This window comes from Stegodyphus dumicola, chromosome 3 (genome assembly GCF_044657685.1).
Source record: "Stegodyphus dumicola isolate Sdum_Otavi_A_Nest chromosome 3, ASM4465768v1".
NCBI lineage: Eukaryota > Metazoa > Arthropoda > Arachnida > Araneae > Eresidae > Stegodyphus > Stegodyphus dumicola.
In genome coordinates this window covers 205374372-205396261 of record NC_140770.1, presented here as the reverse complement: position 1 = coordinate 205396261, position 21890 = coordinate 205374372, and the positions used below count along the sequence as shown (strand labels likewise).

At 32.3% G+C, this 21890-nt stretch overlaps 1 protein-coding gene across 8 annotated transcripts in view; it reads right to left on the bottom strand.

The window, feature by feature from the left end:
- LOC118196257 (WD repeat-containing protein 91) overlaps positions 1 to 21890 on the bottom strand; it is a 151213-nt gene that overhangs the window by 89339 nt on the left and 39984 nt on the right. For all 8 annotated transcript variants that reach the window (XM_085813797.1, XM_085813796.1, XM_085813795.1 and 5 more), the window contains exon 7: positions 19416 to 19549. In XM_085813797.1, the coding sequence (XP_085669923.1) occupies positions 19416 to 19549 (134 nt within the window). The remainder of the gene's footprint in view (positions 1 to 19415; positions 19550 to 21890) is intronic.

The window sequence follows — 21890 nt, the reverse complement described above, 5'->3', positions numbered from 1 at the left end:
TAGTGATACAAATAATATAGAAAGCACCAAAAGTAGCTATGATGTATTTCAATTCGTCCTTAGTATTTTCTCACATATAGTACTAACACTTTGTCTACACGTTTCTAATGTTTCACCATAGTAAGCCTTCTCTTTTCGAATGTATTCATTCCTTTTCGCTTTCGTTTTCTGCTTCTTCTTTTTTTTTTTTTAAATCTTATTTATTTATTTATTTAATGTTACCATATCCTGAGTTTTACTCTAGCTATTAGCTAGAGTAGCTACTAGGTAGCATTCATTATAGTACAAAAACTAATATAGCTTGTCAATATCAACACATTTTTATCTTCAATAAAATCCACTAATTCGATTGATGCTGTAAAAATTACAATTTAATACTTTAGCCAATTATTCTGATTACAGTGATTTAAATTCGATTTTAGGCAACATATGCATTCTTTCAGAAAACACAATATATTGAGCACCGCTGTTACAAGTAAATACTGTACATTCAACCATTTCATAATATGTAAATGTAGCATAACTTCTTTTCGAGTGCTTGCACTGAGAGTCTCCTTCAAGTAAACTTTAATGGAACTTTATTTCATGAAAATTTAGAAGTATTATAAAAGCCTCAGAATTATTTCCATTGCAAACATTTATGAATTATGCAGAAACATATATAAGAAAAACATCAATGAGAAACTATTATCGAATATGCATTTCATGACAGTAGTAAAACATTTTTTCAGTACCGACAATATTAAAAAGCTCAATATTGTGATAAGCTAAATAAAATAAAACGGTATTAAAAGTTTAATATTGTGATAAGTAAAAGTATACTAATCTATAACACTCATTTGATATTTTTGCCATTAGAACTATAATGTAATTCTAACCGTTAAAGTAACATTGTATTTGTATTAACTAGAATTATAATTGTAATTTCAATTAAATTTATCAGTACTCGTTGTTTCCTGACCCTTGAGGGAGACGCATTATTTTTTTTTTTTTTTTTCCTATTATATAAAATACTGTCCTCAGAAAAAAATGTCTCTAGACATGAATCTGTCTCCAAAATTAATGGATCAGGTGAACAGAAATAATCTTGGAACAGCCTTTGGGCAAGTGCTGCGAGTATACGAAATGTAAGACTGTAATTAAACTTCGACCATCCTGGAGACTACACTTTCTTAGAATATTGCCATTCAACAAATTATAAGACCTTCCATTTATCTTTAAAGTTTAAGCTATCCGTTATTGACTGAGAAAAGCTGGTAATTCATTGTAGTTACTTTGTAGTTAAAACTACAACTAATGCAGTTATAATTGTAATTGTGTCGCCCAGATGGTATAGTGGTTACGAAAGCCTGACTGCGATACCGAAGGGCCTGGGTTCGAATCCCGGAGAAGGCATGGCTTTAACTGTTCGTCCTTTCATAGGAGGCGATGGTGGCCCACATATTAGATGCCTCCATAATAAAGTGACTGCAACTTCTGGCCTTGTATAGACTAATGGACTGTGTTGCACTGTAACTGTTCCCAATCTGCCATTGGGGAAAAAAATAATAATAATAATAATAATTGTAATACAATGATTGTTCGAATTACAATATAACTTCAAAAGCAATTAGATTTTACCCTCAGCAGAGTAATAAGTCGTCTTTTGAATACTACTAGTTCAAATCGGATGCCCATTTTGGCAAACAATCTAAATGTTTAGATAGCTCCGTGGATTTCCTTATGTGTAACATGAATACAAATCATTTTATTTTAGAAAGTTCTTTATGAGTACATCATTCTTCTTAAACGTTTCGTTGCATTCAATTAAATAAAGATCTTTTCCTGCTTTTATTAACGGGTGATGTGAACATGAGCCAGTTTCCCTTAGAAAGTCCTCCACAGAAGCATCTTTGCAGTCTTTACCGTAATCCAAATAATATGACAATCACAAGTGCATAAGAAAATTGTACTTTTATTTGTTCTTACGTGAAACAATGGAAAATAGTTCATGCAAGTACTTTCCCTTGTAACTGAATAATGCATTTTAACTATTTATGGAAAATGTGTGTTATGTTGAATGAAAGACCAATTCGTAATTTTTTTTTTTTTTTTTTTTTTCAATGGCAGGTAGTAGCCGTTTATAGACATTGATCACTACTAAGGCCGGTCATGTTATTAAGGAGGGAACTAATACGTGGGCCACCGTTGCCACCTATGAAGAGGACGAACAAATTACATTCATGCCCTATTCAGGATTCGAACCCAGGCTCTTTGGTACGGCAACCCGAGTCACAAACCGCTTTACTGTCTGGGCGGTAATTCATAATAAATGGATTTAGTAAAATGTCTAATACGCACAGCAATTAAGCATACTGATTGCTGATCAGAATCCTTTTTTACCAGCTAAAGCAATAGGTTGGATAAAATTATGGGACTTAGTTTAGTCCTTGATGATCTCCTTTCTGAAAAGAAAAGGATAAATGTAATTTTTATGATTTATTTCTTGTGTAATGTAAACAAGACAAGCGTCCCGTAACAAATCCTTTGCGAAAACATCCCTTTGCACTGGCATAAACTCTTTGCTTGCTTTCCCTTAATCTTGTAATTTAAGTTCACATGTATATCGAAGATCATAAACATACATATTTGCTTACTAATGTTATGTGCATTTCGGTCTATATAAAATATTTCCTCTAAATAAATTCCTATTTATGCTGGTACCACAAACTGCAATATATGTAAGATGATTCAGAAGACATGACAGAAAATATTAATATTTTTCTTATAAATGATTATCCCGTTGTATTATTTAAAAACTCATTATCCAAAATGCAGAAACATTTAGAATATAATATTATTGACTATAATTTTCAAATATTATCACGATTTCCTTAAAATATCACTGAAATTATAAAAGGCAGTTGTTTTTCTGATTAAATAGTTACAATCATCTGCTGTGCAATTTTAATTAAGAGGTCATTACAATTGCATTGTAATTTTTATTAGATTACATAATTACAGTTATACTGTTTATTCAATTAGATTTTACAATTAAAATGCAATTATAATTAAAATGCATTTGAGTAAATTGTATATGTAATTAAAAATTGTTACATTGTAATTAAAAGATAATTGCATAATATTATTCCAATTACTATGTGTTTTCAATTGCATTTTGCAATTAAGATCATGATTTTCCTGGGCTACGTACCTGCTTTTATCAGAAACAATTGCTATCCTAATTACATTATTATAATTACTTACTGGAGTTACAATGACAGTGTAATTGTAATTAGATTATATGATTGCAGTTGCATTGAATATGAAATTGGATTTCACAAATATAGAGTAATTGTAAATTAAATTACGTAAATTGTAATTGTAATTAAAAAAACAGCTACTTTTTAACTATAACTACTTAGTAATTGCATAATTTTATTACAATAATACTATTTATTACAACATACTACACTTAGAATTACAATTATGATCATAATTTCACTATGTTAAGTAATTCTAATTATCAGAGACAATTACTTTCCTAATTATGTAGTTATAATTACCTACTGCAATTGCAGTTAAAATTACGTTGTAATTAGCTAATATTACCGTAGTTGTGATTAGATGCAATAAAATTTGTAATTGTAATTAGATTATATAATTATAATGTTTGTGATTATCATTGCATTGTAAGACTTAAGAATTAAAATGCAATTACATACATTATTGTTGCATTTAAAAAGTACTTACTTTCTAATTGTAATTGCGAAGCTAATTACAATTGCAATATAATTGAAATCACATATTTCAAAATATTGTTGCAGTTTCTTGGAATTTTAATTTTAATTCCAATTACATTTTGCCAAACTGCATCTAAAATTTGGAGAATAATTAGGCTGGAAAATGAAAATTCTCTTTACGAACATAAACATTTAAGTTTACTATAGCTGGTATAAGCACAGAACAGCTGGAAGTTTTGAACGAGCTATTTATTCCGAGCTGTTATTCAAAACCTAACGATAAAACGCATTTGCCCCTAGTGAATAGATAGTTTCCTCTCCTCAATTACCTCCCGCAGAGAAAAATTATCACCTGTCAGTTTACATTAAGAGCAGAGAGGGGAGGGCACTCTGAGACAGGCCGTATATATGCTGCTTTGCCGTTTCGTGCCAAAATTTAAGTTTACATATATATGCTGCCTTGCCGCCATGAGGACCAAAATATTTGGATGCATATATGCTAATGAGATGCCGCTATGAGAGCCATTATTTTCGAACGCATATATATGGCCTTGCCGCCTGGAGGGTTAACATTAGATTATTTAATAGGATATCTTCATTTCTACTTTCTTGCAACACGAATCTCGACCATTCTTATTGTTGTCTCTGCTACTTGTTATGCCTCAGAACGTCCATAAATGATTACAGAAGGTGAATATGCAGCTGTCTGAGCGAAGTAATAGATTGAATTTCTGTTAGTATTTGCTTTGCTTAAACTGGTCGGTTCTTTTATTAGACTGGCATAAGTTTCAGCAGTAGAAAGGAAAGTTTCGGCGTCACCTTCGCAAATATTGTGCAAGGATTTGTCTTTGTTAGTAAGACGAAGACTATCACTAACTGGATGAACTCATTTTAAAATTTAGGAAAGCTTGAGGAAGACGAAAATTACGCGAATATTTTTGTTTTAATTATCAGAACCTGGCACTTAAGATGTTGGAGAAAAAACACGAGAGGAGAGAGGGGAATTACGGTAACTGGGCATGAAAGACGTAAGAAAAAATAGTATTATAAGTTGAATGTATAAAGACAGGTAATCTCATCACCCTTAAAATAATTTAAAAACCAAAGTATTTTTATAATCTCTGTCCTGTGGATGCAGTTTAAAATAAGAATGTCAAACCTTTAAGAGCTTCTACATATCACGCTGGCTCGCCCCCACTAAAACAGTGTGCTAAAGGCCCATTCTATTGACAAATATAGTACACCAAGGAGCTGCATATTGTATTTAATATGTTAGTAGCCATTAAAATTGCTGCACACTGACGGAAGCTCACAATAAATTTGTTGACCTGGAATTACAACCGGTTGAGACTGCTGATTATTGTACTGCACACTTGCTGGTCCAGAATAAATGACTGTTATGAGTATTAGCAATTAATGGAATCATAAGGGCCACATAGAAATCAGAACATTTCCTACTTTCCTAGGCTGGAAACGTTAGATGTCTTGTCCTCATAGCTATTAGAAACTGCACAACGAAAGTGCTGAGGCTCAGAAAACTGTTTGTGCTGCACAGCATCAAATATCCCCATGTGTGGTACTACAGCATCTTGAACGTCGCGGATGCTTTGCTTCAGCTTTTCTTAACTTTTTAGCACAGGAATCAGCGTTTACAGTGGCTCTTTGATCAACAGTGCACATAGACGCATCAATAGCTGGATGAATCTTCCTTGTGCTTACAGGTGCATGTAAAAAGCAAAGGCTTAATTAATTAATTGGATTCATCTCCATGCCCAGCAATATATAACAACTACTATTATTGCCAGAGAAGATCATTGGGACTTCTGCATGTTTTGTACCTCAAAATTACTGTAAATCATGATTGTTCCAACTTTTTTAACATTGAATTTATAAAATAAACATGATTTTGCTAGCTGCCTACCTTCATGGCGCAATACGCTTTACGGCCGGCGGGATATTATATGCCGACGTAACAAGCTAGAATGATTCATCCTATATTTGGTCATTTTAGAGCTTAGAGAAACTCGTTGCATCTAATTAGTGTTAATCGATATAGCAATAATCAGTTCGTATATTGAATTTTAAAATATCTCTTGTTTAAAATGTTCCAAGCAATGTGCATTTAAAAGACATACATAAACTTTCATATTCTCAGTATTAAAGCGAACATTTCATTCGGAAGCAAAGCTAAAATAATGTCATTTTTAATAATGTCTAGATAGATATAATTTATCTAAACATTATATAGATGTAATTTATCTAGACACTGATTGGCTATTATTCAGTATTCAGCAATGTGTTTTCGTTTTGATACATATTTGAACGATTTTTTTCCGCGCTGGGAAAGCTTTTCATATGGTCCTTGAGAAGATTGCATTCTTATTTCATTAGAAAAGCCATAAACTTGCATCTCATAACCATCTTTTTATGAAATTTTTATCTCCATTTACACGATAAATCATTTCTGGCAAACTACAAAGCAAATTTATCATTCAGAATATGTGAGATAAATTTTGCAATATTTCAATTCATTTTTAATTTCGCAGTTACAATGTTATGATACTATCCAGCTAAAATATTTCAATTATCAAAACCTTCCAGTACAACCAGTCGCCAACTTCGAGGTCTGATTTCGGGAACGAAATGCATTTCATCAGATGAGATCGACGGGCACTTGGAACGGAAATGATCATTTTTTGATTCTCGGCCACTTTTGTACCACTAAAGTCATTCGTAGCATTGCATACGACTTATTCAGTGATTAAAATAAATTATTAGATTAAGTGTAACTGTAATTCGACTAAAAACTATGTTTGTTAGAAGCATATTTATATGGAAATGTGATACAATTTTTAACTCATTGATCATGAGTTCAAAACTACGCAAATCTTATGGCATGGTCTCATCGCATGCATTTAAATATCCCGTATTTATCTCCGTTTCAGTGTTTCCTAACATGCTATTAACAGTACACTTTCTTCAGATATACATCATACTTGAGGAATAAGTTTATCATATAATCTTAAAAAAAGCATTAACATTGACTTTCAAATTTAAAAGGATGTTTGTACCACCGAGTTTAAAATTTAAGTTTAAATTCCAAATTGCATCTGATAACGACAACTTATATCAGTTAGAAATTTTGCTAATATATGCAAAAAAATTATTTAGAAAGCATTTATAGTTATTTAATGATACAGTCAAAAGTCGTTAATCCGGACTCGTCGGGACTTCGGCGATTCCGGATTATCGATTTTTCCGGATTATAGATCATCAGGTTAAATCTCATAAGATAGCATGCAGAAATTCTAAAATTAAAAATATGAAACCGTAATTTATGAAATAAAGAACAATTATGATCTAAAGAGTATCAAAATTTACAAACAAAAGCTTCATATTTATTTGTTTACTTTATAAACATTTCTTTCAATGTAAGTTAAGTTGCTTCGTTTTATGTGATAATACTTTCTCTTTAATTCTATAAACAGACATAATTTCTTGTTCAGTTACAAAGTTCCGCTGTTCAAGTACCGTAATTGCTGTGCCGAGAATACCAACTAGCTTGTCAATCGAAATTTTTTCGTTTTCACTAACCTCTCTGTCACCTTCTTCATGTCTTTATCCATTTTTTGCAGCAATTCCACTTTTTGTTTGATGGACATCGAAACATACTTTCGTTTTGTAGATCCTTTGGGAGCTCCAGCACCGGAAATTCTATTTGACATAATCGAAAGTTCAAGTTTACTTTTAGAAAATTGCTCTTACAGACTAGAAGAGAAACATGCTAATGTGAAAATCAAAATCGTAAAAACAATCTTGTATTTAGCGCAGCTATAATGAAACACTCAATCGATTTCGAGGGCAGCTAAAGGTCCCTCCCAGGGTTGCCACTCAAACAGGAGAATGAAATTCCCTGACTTTTCCAGGTTTTCCAGGTATGTTTCGAGAAAATTCCAGTCTATCCGTGTAATGTACGTTGGCTGTGCTAACAGGTAAATTAATTATGGTATTACTTGTATTGTGTAGCAAATTCACTTAATTATTCAACAAATCCCAGAGGACATTTATTCTTAATTATTCTTGGTACACTTTGTTTGATAATTTTGTTTACTTTTCCGCTTAAAAAACTTAATAAAATTTAAGATATATACAATGGATAACAACTGTACATTTTATTTAATTATTACTCATGATCATCCCCAGTTCAACACGAGGCTAATCCGGTTCTTATAAATCACAATGCAATGCTAAAAGTTAGGTTAGATTTTAGGTAAATTTAATTTGTGTCAGGTGTATTCTTAAAAGCCACCTTAACACTTGAAAACACAAATATAATTATAATAAGAGTTGTTTTCTCCACTGAAGATTGAGATTAGAATCTGCCCAATCTGGAATAAAATAAGGCTTTTTTTGCAGACATTCTGCAGCTAAACGAAAGAAAGAAATCTATTTCATGATATTTTTTTACTAAATTGAGGTATTTTATATTTATTTTACAGCATACATAAGGAAAAAAATATGTGCATTAAATTTCGTGATGTCATCATACTGCTAGAATTAATTTCAGGATTATGGCAGAGAAAATTTCCTGAAATTTGGAAATATTATTTACTAATGATAAATAAATTTAAAGGAAAGAAGCAACATTAAATTATATGAATAACATAAAAATAAAGATAATTACTTAAAAATTTAATTAGAATAATCAACGATATTTTAGCGAATATAGTTATATTACATGATTATCCTAGATGATTGATTACTATTTTTTTATTTTACTGCAAAATGACAAGGTATTTATTTAAAAAAAAAAAAGAGAGAGATTTTGCGTAAAATCCTCGTATACGATACGGCCATGGCCATGATTTTGAAAATTGTCACCAAGAACAAAATGACCCGTTTACTGCTTATCATCATGTCGCCAAATCCCGCTGTACCATACATGGAGATTATTCTGACCAAAGAACGTCTATGTAAAAAGCGGAAGGAAAATTTGCCAAGGGATTTGACAACGGAACGGCCAGAATTTCCCTCCCCGCGATGTGTACAGGAAATTGAGAAACACGTGTTAAGAAGAAACGTTCTTTGACAAAAAAGAAAACTACAAAAATCCGTTTTTAAATTATTGCGAAAAATCCAAGAAGAAACGTTTTATCAAAGAACGTTTTTTATTGGATTTTTCGCAATAATTTTAAAAACGTGTTTTCGTAGATTCCCCCCCTCAAATTAACTAATCCATGAATTAATTTACTTGCGCCAAAAAATATTTTCTTTTCCTTTAGAGTTTAAAGACATTTTAAACGATATTCATTTTATGAACTCTTGATAACGTGACCTTCGAACTTCAACACCGGTTTCGAGCTTTGGCGACAGATATATCGCGCATGCACAGCTATTTCCAGCTATGATGGAACCGAGCCACATCTGTTGCAGAGAGGTTTTCCTTCTTTACAATACATATTTTTTTAATTTTAACCTTTATGATACCGTATACTAGGATTAAACCCATTTTGTTTTATACGAGAACAGGTACTTTCTTTAGTTCATGCACTGCACATGCGACTCGAGGTTACTAGAAACCAAAAGTTGTGGGAAACTTGCTTTGCCTTTCTAAAAAGACAATCAAATTGGAGCTGCGAAAATTGGCTCTATGCCAGCTGCCCGAATCACACTCACGTGATACACAATTCGCCAAAAAAGTGATCTCTTCCGACGTCGGCGCAAAACACACCTTTTTTTGGCGGGATCATTGTATGAAATTCCCTGACTGACTAAAACACTTAAATTCCCTGACTTTTCCCTGAATTTTTTGGTCAATTTCCGAATTCCCTGACTTTTTCCTGTTTTCCAGGTAGCGTGGCAACCCTGCCCTCCTAATCCTTCAAATATTATTTGAAGTTCAGATTTTGAGCGTAAGGTGCATTTGCCCCTCGCACTTATTTTAACTTCGTTAATTTTTCTTGTCCTTTATGCTTGATCAGATAGCCTGTCTCAGTAAAAGTAGGTGGCCAGTGCAACTCTGATTAAAAATCTAGTTATAACCACGTGCAGTGCTGATAAGGACCATGTGTTTCTGTGACTTCTTTTCCTTTATTTTCTTCTTTCTAGGTATTTCTTTCTCCTGATGAGGAGGGACCTTTAGCTGCCCTCGAAATCGATTGAGTGTTTCATTATACCTACGCTAAATACAAGGTTGTTTTTACGATTTCGATTGCTCTTACAGTCTGCAAAAAATAATAAGCCTGATCCAATTCGAAGATTAAGGAACAACGCAATCATCAACATTAACTGAAATAGATAATTAGATAATTTTAGCTTATACCGTCCGTTATACATTAAACGCGCACGCGAAAACGTATTCTGCGCTCACGCACACGCATATGCACAGTCGTAAAGGTCTTACGCGCACGCGTAAAACGCCTGTGCGCATGTGTCAACGTGGTGCATGTGCAGAAAGTTTTTAGCTTTGAGGTCCGGATTATGGGTGTCCGAATTAACGACTTTTGACTGTATATGTAACAACTATGTAAAGCAACGTCTTTTACATTTTTCAAAGCAAGAGCCAAAGGGAATATGGTGTTTTTCAGTTGAATTAGTTTTAAAACTTATGGGCACTTCCTTCAAAGTTCACACATCGATGCATAAAAAGGGAGCAGTTACTCATCATTATAATCTGGATAATTAATTGGTTAGATAGGACTTGCTACATTGGACAGTAAAAATATAAAATAAATGTGTATACATTTAAATCTTTAGATTATTAGGCCATTACATAATTTTATTGCTAGTCTGTTGAGATATTAGGTATTTTTTCGGAAGAAGGAGAGATGGAAAAATAACAATGCCTTCGCTGGGAATCGAACCACGGACCTCTCAATTACACGTTGAGCGTGCAGACCACCAAACCACGAAGGCATGCAAAGAAGAAGGACTATATATATTTTTTATTTCCTAGGCCTAAATTGAGGATTTACATTTAAAACTTTAAAAGGGCCATTATTTTAATATTTCTGATAATTGGTTCTCGTTACAATAGATTTTACTGCGTTTTTTAACATTAAAGAAATAGCCTTTCTGATAAACTAAAAATATTCCAAACTGTAAGTAAATGAGATTCGTTCTATGGTTGAGAAAACACTTTTGACGAAGTATCTAAAGAAGATTATACGATAAATGGTTTCATTATTTGAATTCTTTCATTAGAGTTTGAACAAATACGCATAAAACGTGAATGATTATTCAGAGTTTCTAGCTTAGCATTAATATCTAAATATTACGGATAACATAGCAAATAATACATATTGTATACATTATTATGTAATTACTATTGATATTAAGTACACACTTAATAGATATTAAAAATGTATAGATAATGAAAATGCTCAGTACACATACTTATTGATAATAATAACTTATTAATATGATTTTACGTAATTAAGATGTACAGTACGCATATTATTAGTCATAATACAGCATAATATGTTTTAATATGTAAACGTTAAGGAAATCTTTGACAGAAGCGGCTTTCTGTGAACCTTTGAGTATTCTGAGTTACACCCATGCCATGGCAAAACCTTTTCCTCTCATTTCCCACTAAATGGATCGGCGAAAATAAGCAAGCTATTTAAACAGACAGTCTGTTTTAAATAATCTTTATTTCAAAACAAATGTAGTCGTAATGGACATTCCACTGCTTACTAAAAACAGCTCGAAAAGGCAAATGCATGTAGTTGTAGTCAATGTTCCGCAAGATCATGGCTATGGAAATACGTGCACATTTCATTTCTACATCCTAATATTAAATTTAAGCATTATTTACGAACATAACCAGGGCTGTTTACCCAATATTGAACCAAAAAACTTCAGTACGAGAACAATCTCCAATTTCTCCCTAAATCTGAAATGAAATGCATTTAGAATTACTCAGTAATAGACTCTGAAACAACTTCTCGCCCGAATTTCTTCATGAAGAAGATAGGAAAGAAATGGAGTTTAACTCAGGAAAATGAACATTCCACCAACGAGAAATTTTGTTTACGGAGACACAAAGTTCAATTTTAAATAAAATATTTTGTAAATATAATATACTATTATTTTCCGACTAAAGCTGAAATTTTTTTCAGAAAATTTTATGCCTTACTTTTAAAAAAATTAATTTCAAGTTTATGTTCAACAGTTTAATTATAAAAAGCTGTACCCAATTTTATCCGAATTTATGTTCTGAAAAATACGGATACAGGATTTTGTATATGTGTACATACCGTTGCAGTGCTTATTCATAACATAAAATATATATTTAAACTTCATTATATTAAATAATTAATTAAGAATTGACAGAAACCTAATACTGCTATATATTCTTCCCCAAAGTACTCAGATATATCAACGAAAAAATATTAGCCTTATGCATTATGGATCTATTATTATATGATAAACAAAGGTGGCGAAATCATACAAAGTTTTATGTTCTTACTTAGTCAGCTGTGAACAAACCCTGTTTGTTAAGTGACATTATTTCTCAGGAATTCCGTTACAGTTTTGTGGTACTTCTCCCGATGTAATAACGTACAGTCAAAAGTCGTTAATCCGGACTCGTCGGGACTTCGGCGATTCCGGATTATAGATCATCAGTTTAAATCTGGTAAGATGGCACGCAGAAATTACAAAATTAAAAATATGAAACCGTAATTTATGAAATAAAGAACAATTATGATCTAAAGGGTATCAAAATTTACAAAAAGAAAAAGCTTAATATTTGTTTACTTTATTAAACATTTCTTTCAATGTAAGTTGCTTCGTTTCATGTGATAATACTTTCTCTTTAATTCTATTAAACAGACACAATTTCTTGTTTAGTTACAAAGTTCCGCTGTTCAAGTCCTATAATTGCTGTGTTGAGAATACCGACTAATTTGTCAATCGAAATGTTTTCGTTTTCAATAACCTCTGGGTCACTTTCTTCACTATCGGAAGCGAATTATAATGAAGAGGAACTTGATTTAAATCATATCAAAGACTGAGTACATCGAGATGAAATACTACACTTAGTAAGGAATTATAAGCCAAATAAAATAAAAACATCTGCTCTGAAGATAAGGATAGTGCTGACAGATCAACTTCCAATCCGCTGCGTGAAATTGATAAACAGATTTCGGATTTCAAAACATACTTTCACTTTGTAGATACAAATTACATATTAGTAAATATATATTGGAAATTCTATTTGACATAATCAAAAGTTCAAGCTTACTTTTATGAAATTGCTCTAACAGTCTGCAAAAAATAATAAGCCAGATCCAATTCAAAGATTAATTAACAACGCAATCTGCAACATTAACTGAATTAGATAATTTTAGCTTAGCTTATACCGTCTGTTACACATTAAACGCGCATGCGGACACACATATTCGCAGCCGTAAAGGTCTTACGCGCACTCGTAAATGCCTGTGCGCATGTGTGAATGTAACGCATGCGCAGAAAGTTTGTAGCTTTGATGTCCGGATTATATATCATTCCGGATTATGGGTGTCCGAATTAACAACTTTTGACTGTATATAATAACAGCTTCCCAGGCCTTATAATATTGGTTACTGACGCTGGCTGCTGTACCGATGGGCCCGGGTTCAAATCCCGGAGAAGACATGAATGTTTGTAAGTGTATAGGAACTGTGCGGTAAGGGACACTGAAAATATACTGCGAGCTGGAAGTCCTCGTGAGAAGCTAGTATGGAAAGATGTGTGGGAGATCCTCAGACTTTCCCCGTGTTTTTCTCTCTCAAAACTAAGGCGGAAGAAGGGCAGTTAGCTAGATTCAGCAATACCGCAATCACATGTTGTACTACAGAGCCTAGCTTCTACTGATAACGATTTATGAAAATGCAAGCTTCATTAGGAAAAAAGGATTATAAACGAACATTATAGCCTCACAGTTGCTGAGTTGTTCGGGATTTCTTCAATCTCAGGTTCATTTTATGATACTTAGTTGGCAAAATCAGTATGCAGAACTATTAAGATCACAGTGCACAGATAAGTACCTGATGCCACATTTACTGTCATATATATATATTTTTTTTTGGTTGTTGTTGTTGTTGTTTGTTTTTAATTTCAAGACGAACCAGCTTTGGCTAGCTCTCAGACAGGAAACTGTACAATAACATACGCTAAGAGGCGTTTTATTACCATATCATATAATGTTTACGTTGTCAGGATGCATCTTGGGTATTCTATGACACTGAATGTGAATTTGCTCAATTTGTGTTTTTGCTCACTTTAATATTTGTTGCAAAAATATCCTTCTAAAAAAGTCAAGTCGATACTTGTCCGTTTCATTGAACTTTATTTTAAGGCGAAATGATTAGACATTTTCGAAGCGATTCGGAAACAAAGAATTTTGGTGACTTTAAAGAGACAACAAAGATGTTTGAAGCATAATACTGTAATTTTTAACAATAACTAAAAATTCTTATGCCCCCAAATTCCATTATAAAGAAATAAGAAAATAGCATGGTATTAAAAACATCATTGTACATTTAAAGGTTTCATTTAAAATTATCCACTGCGAGACTTTTTTCAAAATTTTTCTTTCTTTTGTTATCGATAGTCTGAACACTTTACACAGTTCAGAAGTATTAAATTTCGTGATTCTTATGCAAAATTTAGAGATTCGAACTTTAGTTGGGTCTTGCAGTTTCCTACGCATCCTATGTTATTGAAATACACATTTTCTTTCTGTATTTAAATATAGTTCCTTTATTAATGACACATATTTCAAAGAAATGTTATATAAGGTATTTCTCCCGCCTTCTTAGCAAGTATTCGTGGTGTAATACTCAGCACACTCGGCACGTATTCGAGAGGTCCGTGGTTCGAGTCCCGGTGAGGGCATTGCTCATTTTTAATTTCTCCTGCTTCGAAATAACCTAATGTCTCAACAGTGGCGCCGGAACTAAAAAAGTAGGTTGTGGATAAGGATTCTCCACCACCAAGATTATGGCGATTCGGTCACCTAATCCCCAATCGCCCTTTAAAAGGTGAAGTATATACTGTATTTCTCCCGCCTTCTTAGCATGCTTTCGTGGTGTAATGGTCAGCACGCTCGGCGCGTATTCGAGAGGTCCTTTGTTCGAGTCCCGGTGAAGGCATTGCTCACTTTTTATCTCTCCTGCTTTGAAATAAACTAATGTCTCTACAATGTGATTATTAAAAAGAAACAAAGAAAACATTCCAATTTATTTTGTCTCAGGTTTCAGCTTCAAGATAGTTTGACCGCTATTTGAATTACATTGTTTCCCAAATGCAGTAATTTAACTGTACAATCGGTTATCAGATAATTCTTTTTAGTCCAAAGGGCGTTAACCAAATGGGATATTATTCTCGAAACGTATTTTACGTCGCCCACTACAAGCGCCTGTATGACTTTGCAGATTGTTGCCGCGAAGTGTTATGGCCCTGTAGTATTTTTAAAGAAATTAAAAATCCTGAAATAAATCTTTGGAAACAATGGCGTGCAAAAACATTAGTTTAAACTGCTTTTCCCTTTTTTAAGTTAGTACAACTTTAAAATGTAGCACAAATGTATGTAACATAACATACATTTGTGCTACATTTGCACAAATGTATGTGTGTAAGTGTAAAGTGTAAGTGCTGCTTTTGAATATGAAATGTAACATATTCAAAAGCAGCACTTGTTCCCTAAATTCAGTGCCACATTTTTTTTAATTAAGTAGAGTGTAAATGAAATATTCAGTTAACAGATAAATCTTTGTTTGGGTCTTGAGAAAAACTATGCATTTTGAAATGGTAAGGATTAATTTAATAATTACGAAAAATAATTTTATTCATGATACAACTCGAATTCTTTTCTAAAAAATGCCATTTGGAAAATATGTACATCACTTCCAAAAAAAGAAATACTTAGAAATGTCAGTCACTTCGAACTTTATTTCGTAAGACAGTCCTTCGCATTCGTTTTTATTCATACAATCAAAAGAGGACAATCACACAGCTGTGTTTATTTATGCAACCAAAAGAGGATGTGTGCATATAGTGTCCTTGCAAATTGTGGACTTCTTAAATAAAAGAAATTTTAACATTTTACGAGTTGTATCATCATTCTGAATTTAATTGAAGAACTTTGGTGCAAAAAGATTTCCAAAATTCCAATTCCTTCATAGGGTTCTCGGTTTGGTGGTGTACAGCACATGTCTCGTATTCCACCATAGCCCAACCATGGTGTGTGCATGTGTGTGTTTATATTGTAGCATGCTTTTTTTTTTTTTTTTTTTTTTTTTTTTTTTTTTTGTCTTCCTAGATTCCCAGTCTTGATTTTCTTTGGCCAACCTTATCCCCTTTTAAATTGTAGTTTAGGTATTGCCTTCAGAATCAGAATCTTCATTATCAGATGACTCAGCAAATGCATCTGCCCTATTCAAGGGAGCCTTCTGTTATTTCATAAGTGAATATTTGCTCTACATTCAAAGGTTTTTCCTTCTTTTTAGCAAGAATATTTTCAAGAAATAAAATTTTTAAATTTTTATCAAAGTTCATACAGTTTTCAAGTTTATCAAAACATCTAACATCTTAGCTTATAATGATTTTTCTGAATTTTTTATTCTACAGCCTGTATGTTTTTGATTCACTTGAGTATCTTGCAAAAATATATTCTTCTAATCAAGGATCGAATTACCCTTTAGACCTTTTATTAAGTACAAGACATTTCTGTCTGAATACTTTGAAGAAAAATACAGATGGCTTGATGCCAAAAACTCGCATGGCGTCTTGTTTATGCCGAGGCTTCAAGGTCAGGCAATGATATAAACAGCACAATTCAAGGCTTCAGTCCAAAAGGATTAGAAGAGCTTTGCAATAAAAAACATCTGGCCATTTCAGTTACAATTCATGTGTTTAATTCTCAAATTCTGTTGAGAGTCATGGGTACCAAGCGTTCTCATTTAATCCCACATTCTTGAAGATATTTATTAAATTCTTCTCTGCAATATTCAGGAACTGTATCAGTATGAAGGACTTTTATTTTCTTTCTTCAATGATTTTCAACTGCAGCTTAATAAATGCATTTTTTACTTCATATTTTAGTTTTAAGAAAACTAACTTAGACATAACATGATTTTTTAAACAGTAATTACATTTTAACCCTCTAAGCGGCAACGCCGTATATATACAGCCTAGAATATTTTTTTTGATATCTGTAAGAACGTATATATAAGTGCATATTGAAATATGTTAAAGAAATTAAGACAATATATCAAAAGGAAACAAATCCAGGTATCAAATACCAGGAGAATTTTTACATTAAAATAAAAAAAAAATATTTGTTTTTAGACTAGTTTTAGGAAATTTGTGCTTTCTTAGCGAAAACCCTGGCCGCTCAGAGGGTTAAGTTGCAATAAATTCCTTCAACATGAAAATTTTTTGTTTGAATTTAACTCTTAATTTTTAAATTTTCTTCTTTTCTTGACTCCTTCTTTTATTTTCAGTACAGTACACATTTTGTGAATCTTGAGATGTTTTCCTTTTCTTGCTTCCTATTCTTCTAGCATTCTGATTTTCAAAGATTTGTGACTAGGTAATTCATCTCAATTCGATGGTGTATCTAAAATTTTCAGAGTTTTCTGGAACACTGCAGAGCAAAAGAATCAATAATAAATGAGCAACTATGTCAATTTCCATTTCTTTAAGCTTATCCACTATTTGAAAGAAACAGTTCAAATGTTAAGACATCATTTTGCTTTCAACCATTTTTCTAAACAAAAGCTTTTTTAATTGAGTAGAATTCTCCGCAGGTCCTTTTGATTCAAACAATGCTTTACACGACGCAGTTCACTAAGATTAAAGGCAAGAATTATGTCTGTGAGAGCTTTTGATCACCTTGAAGCCATTTGTTTTTGTGTTCGGTTCCCTCAGTAGGTTTAAGTTTTTCACCAGTCACATTATCCCAGTGGTTGTTTTTAATCAATACAGCTTCTAGCAGTCAAAATTATTTTTCCTGATCATTTCTATAGTAGTCAAATGCAACGTAATGTAATACAGTCTCTCACAGACATAACACGATTGAGCAATTAAAAAAAAAGGTTTAATATAACACTGTTCCAAATCTGTCTATGGCCTTATAGATAAAATGCATATCAGCGAGCTCTGTGTTTGTGTAGTGATGCATATCATTGCAAATTCACAAGGAGAATGATGATTTATGCGATCAGATTGCATTACCTTATACTCAGCAATGCCATGTACCATCTCAACACACCCTGTCTGCATGCATATTCTATTAAAAACTCTGCTTATATCAGTCAATCCTTTACATTTTTAACACATATTTTTTTTTAAATCACCCTGTACCAAAGACTTCTCTTCAAGCTTCAACAGTTCTTGCACTAGATCAGGCTTAAGAGTTAAAACTCGAAACTTGAAAAAGTCCATTTTAAAGAGAATTTTTGCTACTTAGGCACAGTTGAAACATTTCTGACACATAACCACTGAAGGAAAAATGAACTCGGACAGATTATATTACTCAACATTTTAATTAGATAGATGGATAATTACAGTGTATGCACAGGAGAGAAAAACAAAGCATAACATGCGCATATAAATATAAGTGAAAGACAGAGCTGGCGTCATTATGGTGTGGGTTGATAAGGACGAACTTGGTTTAGTTGATTATAGCAAAGCACACTAGGGCTATCTGCCTATGGGGACGGATGCCTTCATGGAGGACTTTCTAAGAGAAACTGGCCGATATACACATTTCACATGAGAAAAACTATGAAAATGCCCATGCAGCCAACTCATTCACCAGGAATAGAACTTAAGTCAGAACTAACAGGGTTCAGCAATTTTACTGCTCGACCACTGGTGAGCTGTGTGAACTATGCATGTATCAAGACAAGACAAGCCAAGCTATAAGCTAAATGGCAGATATTATAATCCAATATTTACATATTTTAAATCCCTTTTAATAGAGGTTAACATAAAATTTCACAACAATTTAAAATACTTACAAATAACAAATATCAAACAAATTTTATCAGTATTTGTTGGGAAATTTACAGTCCTCCCTTTGCAGCTGCTCTGAGCAGAAAAGGTGAACTATATAATTCTGCAGCAGAATCCTCCTGATGGAGAGAGACAGAGTAAGAGGTGAAGATAGTGTTCTTCCGAAGTGCCTTATTAACGTGGCCAACAGCCGTGAATTATTTCAGAGTGGGGGAGCAATCTGAAGACATGGAATATAGTTGTGGAACACTAGATTGTAACAAGAATCCAGCCCAAATATCCCGGATAATGTACTACACCTCCAAGTACTTGCCTAACCAAATGAACTATCAAGTAGACTCAACTCATGTTGTACCAGTCAAGAACATTCATCTGTTATTCATGATATGATTTTACTAATGTGTCATAGTCTGACATTATATGTTAAACTCAAGGAAAGTAACCATTAAATCTCACGTTTTCAACTTAGTGCAATTGTACTCCTTTGGTAGGGAACCACAGTTTTACATGTACTATTGCGTATAACTCTGAAGACCCTTAAAAGAACAAAAATTTTAAAACCCCAGTTTTAAAAAACGTGTTTTAATTATTCAGCTTTCTATATTAACTAATTTACCTTCTACTGAATCAAAATTATTCTAAAGCATATTTAAATGAATGGATTAATTAGAAATACATCCTAACCTCATAAGAAACTGATCTACTTGTTTCAGCTATGTCCTTTTTAGACTTTGAAGATTCAAACACAGTTAGAGTTCCAGATGGATGAGGTGGAACACTAGGAGATCTAGGTTTTACTTTGCCAGGCTTAGTTGAACCTGTTCATAAATACCCAGAAAAAAAATTGATGAATTTTAGAAATAATAAATGATTTGGATCAAATACTGACATTCAGATAAGATAAAAGCATTTATTATTCTAAAAAATATATAAAAATTTTAACACCAATAATAAAATTTCAAATATTCACAATTCTACTATAAATAAAAAAATTAAAATATAAATGATTATTACATACAGACATTTAGCATGAAATAAAATATTTAAATTTAAAATGCAAAAACTCTTCCTGAAACTCGGCAGATGTCTATCTTCCACTGTGTAAAGGACTTATTTTCAGCTTTCTGCACATGAGAATCAAAACTTTAGTTAAATTATTTAGATCAATTATTCAGCCTAAGTATGACAGTGAAACCTGGATGCTTGGTTTTTTACAATTACCGTGGGAGAAAACCCTAAAAACAAGTGTTTTTGCTTGTTGTTGTTTTAAAGTACATTAATCATCTCATTCCAAGTATGAAAGATATAGCATAGTTCCACAAATAGATGTTTCAAATAAAATGAGAAATACACACTGATTTGACTTTTCTTGCTCTTGGCTACAACAAAGAGTTTTTCAAATTATTCATAAGGAATCATTTCTCCCTACGACAGAAGTTTTTACATCATTAAAAAAATTACTCCCCATATGTATGTTCTAAGACAATGTTATGACATTAAATCTTTCAACTGTAAATATGAACTGCTGACATTAGAAATACTGTCCACCCTTCCTCTCAATGAGTCAAAGATTAAATTATTATTCATGCCTTTTCAGTAAGACAATAACAACAATTCAATAACATACTCTTTACTCTCAGGATTGTAGCAAAAATTGAATGATTTGATAAGATATATGTTAATTTTTTTCTTTTAATTCCTTGATTGATGTCATGAAAAAGTACAGCCAGTTTTGTAGATTTTGATTTTAGTGAATCAAAAAAATACCAACTTACAAATTTTCTACATAATTGTGTAATTTCAATTTGTCCTTAAGTATTAGGTAAATAATTTTACCTAATACTTAAGGACAAATTGAAATTTCTACAACCAAATTTTTTGTCTTCTGATCTGAAATTCATTGATTCATAACTGGCAAAAATATGAGTGGCATAAATTTATCACTTAGAAAATATCTGACAAAAAAGAAACCTTGGCAAGCATAATCCTAACTGCATAAATTATATTTAAAATGACACTTTTAGCTGAAAAATCACTGAAGCTTTGAGTTGTACAAAATAAGTAATAAGTAGTTTCTTTGAATCTGACACCGGTAATACAGCATAAAGAAAGTTTTTCTAAAAATAAAACTAAGAAAATGATAGTACACAAAGTGATTCAACAACAACAACAAATAATAATAATAATAAATAAATAAATAAAATTTAAAAAAATGAATAATTGAACATAAGGATTATCTGTAGCATTCACTGTATGCTGGGCCAAAATTTATAAATAATAATAAAAAAAAAAAAAATCGCAAAAATAAATTTATTACAGTAAAGAATTATTTGCTTAAAAATTAACCAGTGATGATTAAAGAAACTCTACAGAGATACTTCTTTCTTTAAAATTACAAAGCATTAATTATATAAGATCAGAATAAATGGATCTTTGCTATTATTGGACAACGTGGCATTAAAATTTTTCTAAACATGAAAAACCTGCCTTTTACAGGGGTGTTTGTGGGACCCCAAAAAATCCCCTGAAACTTTCACGGACTTACTACCCAACATTTTAGAGTTTCGAGAATTACCTGAATTAATTCTTTTAAAAAAAAATTATCTAATTTATGCTGCTTTTTTTTATTTTCTGATGTTTGTGGGCTTGTCTTTCTTTTGCGGTGAACTTCATAATTGCAGGAAGGTTGACTTTTATTTTCCTCATTTACAGTTGAAGAAATTTCCTCGAGAACTGCACATGCAGAGGTAGAAGCAGTTTGCTTTTCTGCTAATGTAGAAGGTTTTTCAGAGACTTTTATAGGTGACTCATCTGAAATACATGTTTTTAAGTCCTCTTGATATGTTTTCCAACTTCTGTTCAGTAAGAGATCTTTGTGAATTGGATCAGTCATCGGATTTTTTTAGCCATATTTTTCACATGAGGTTTCTTTAGAAGCCATTAAATCATATTTAATAGTCTGCACTGCATCTAGGGAATCAATCTTAAGAGAGGTTCCATAGTCAGTGACAAGTGTATCCATTAAGTTGAATGCACTTTCCACTAATGGGCCATGGAAGCAGCTAAGGCAGGCTTAGACTAATTTAGCCAATGTAGGATACTTATAATCATTTGTGAAATCATCTTTCAAATTAAAAACTTTAGACCAATATTTATCAA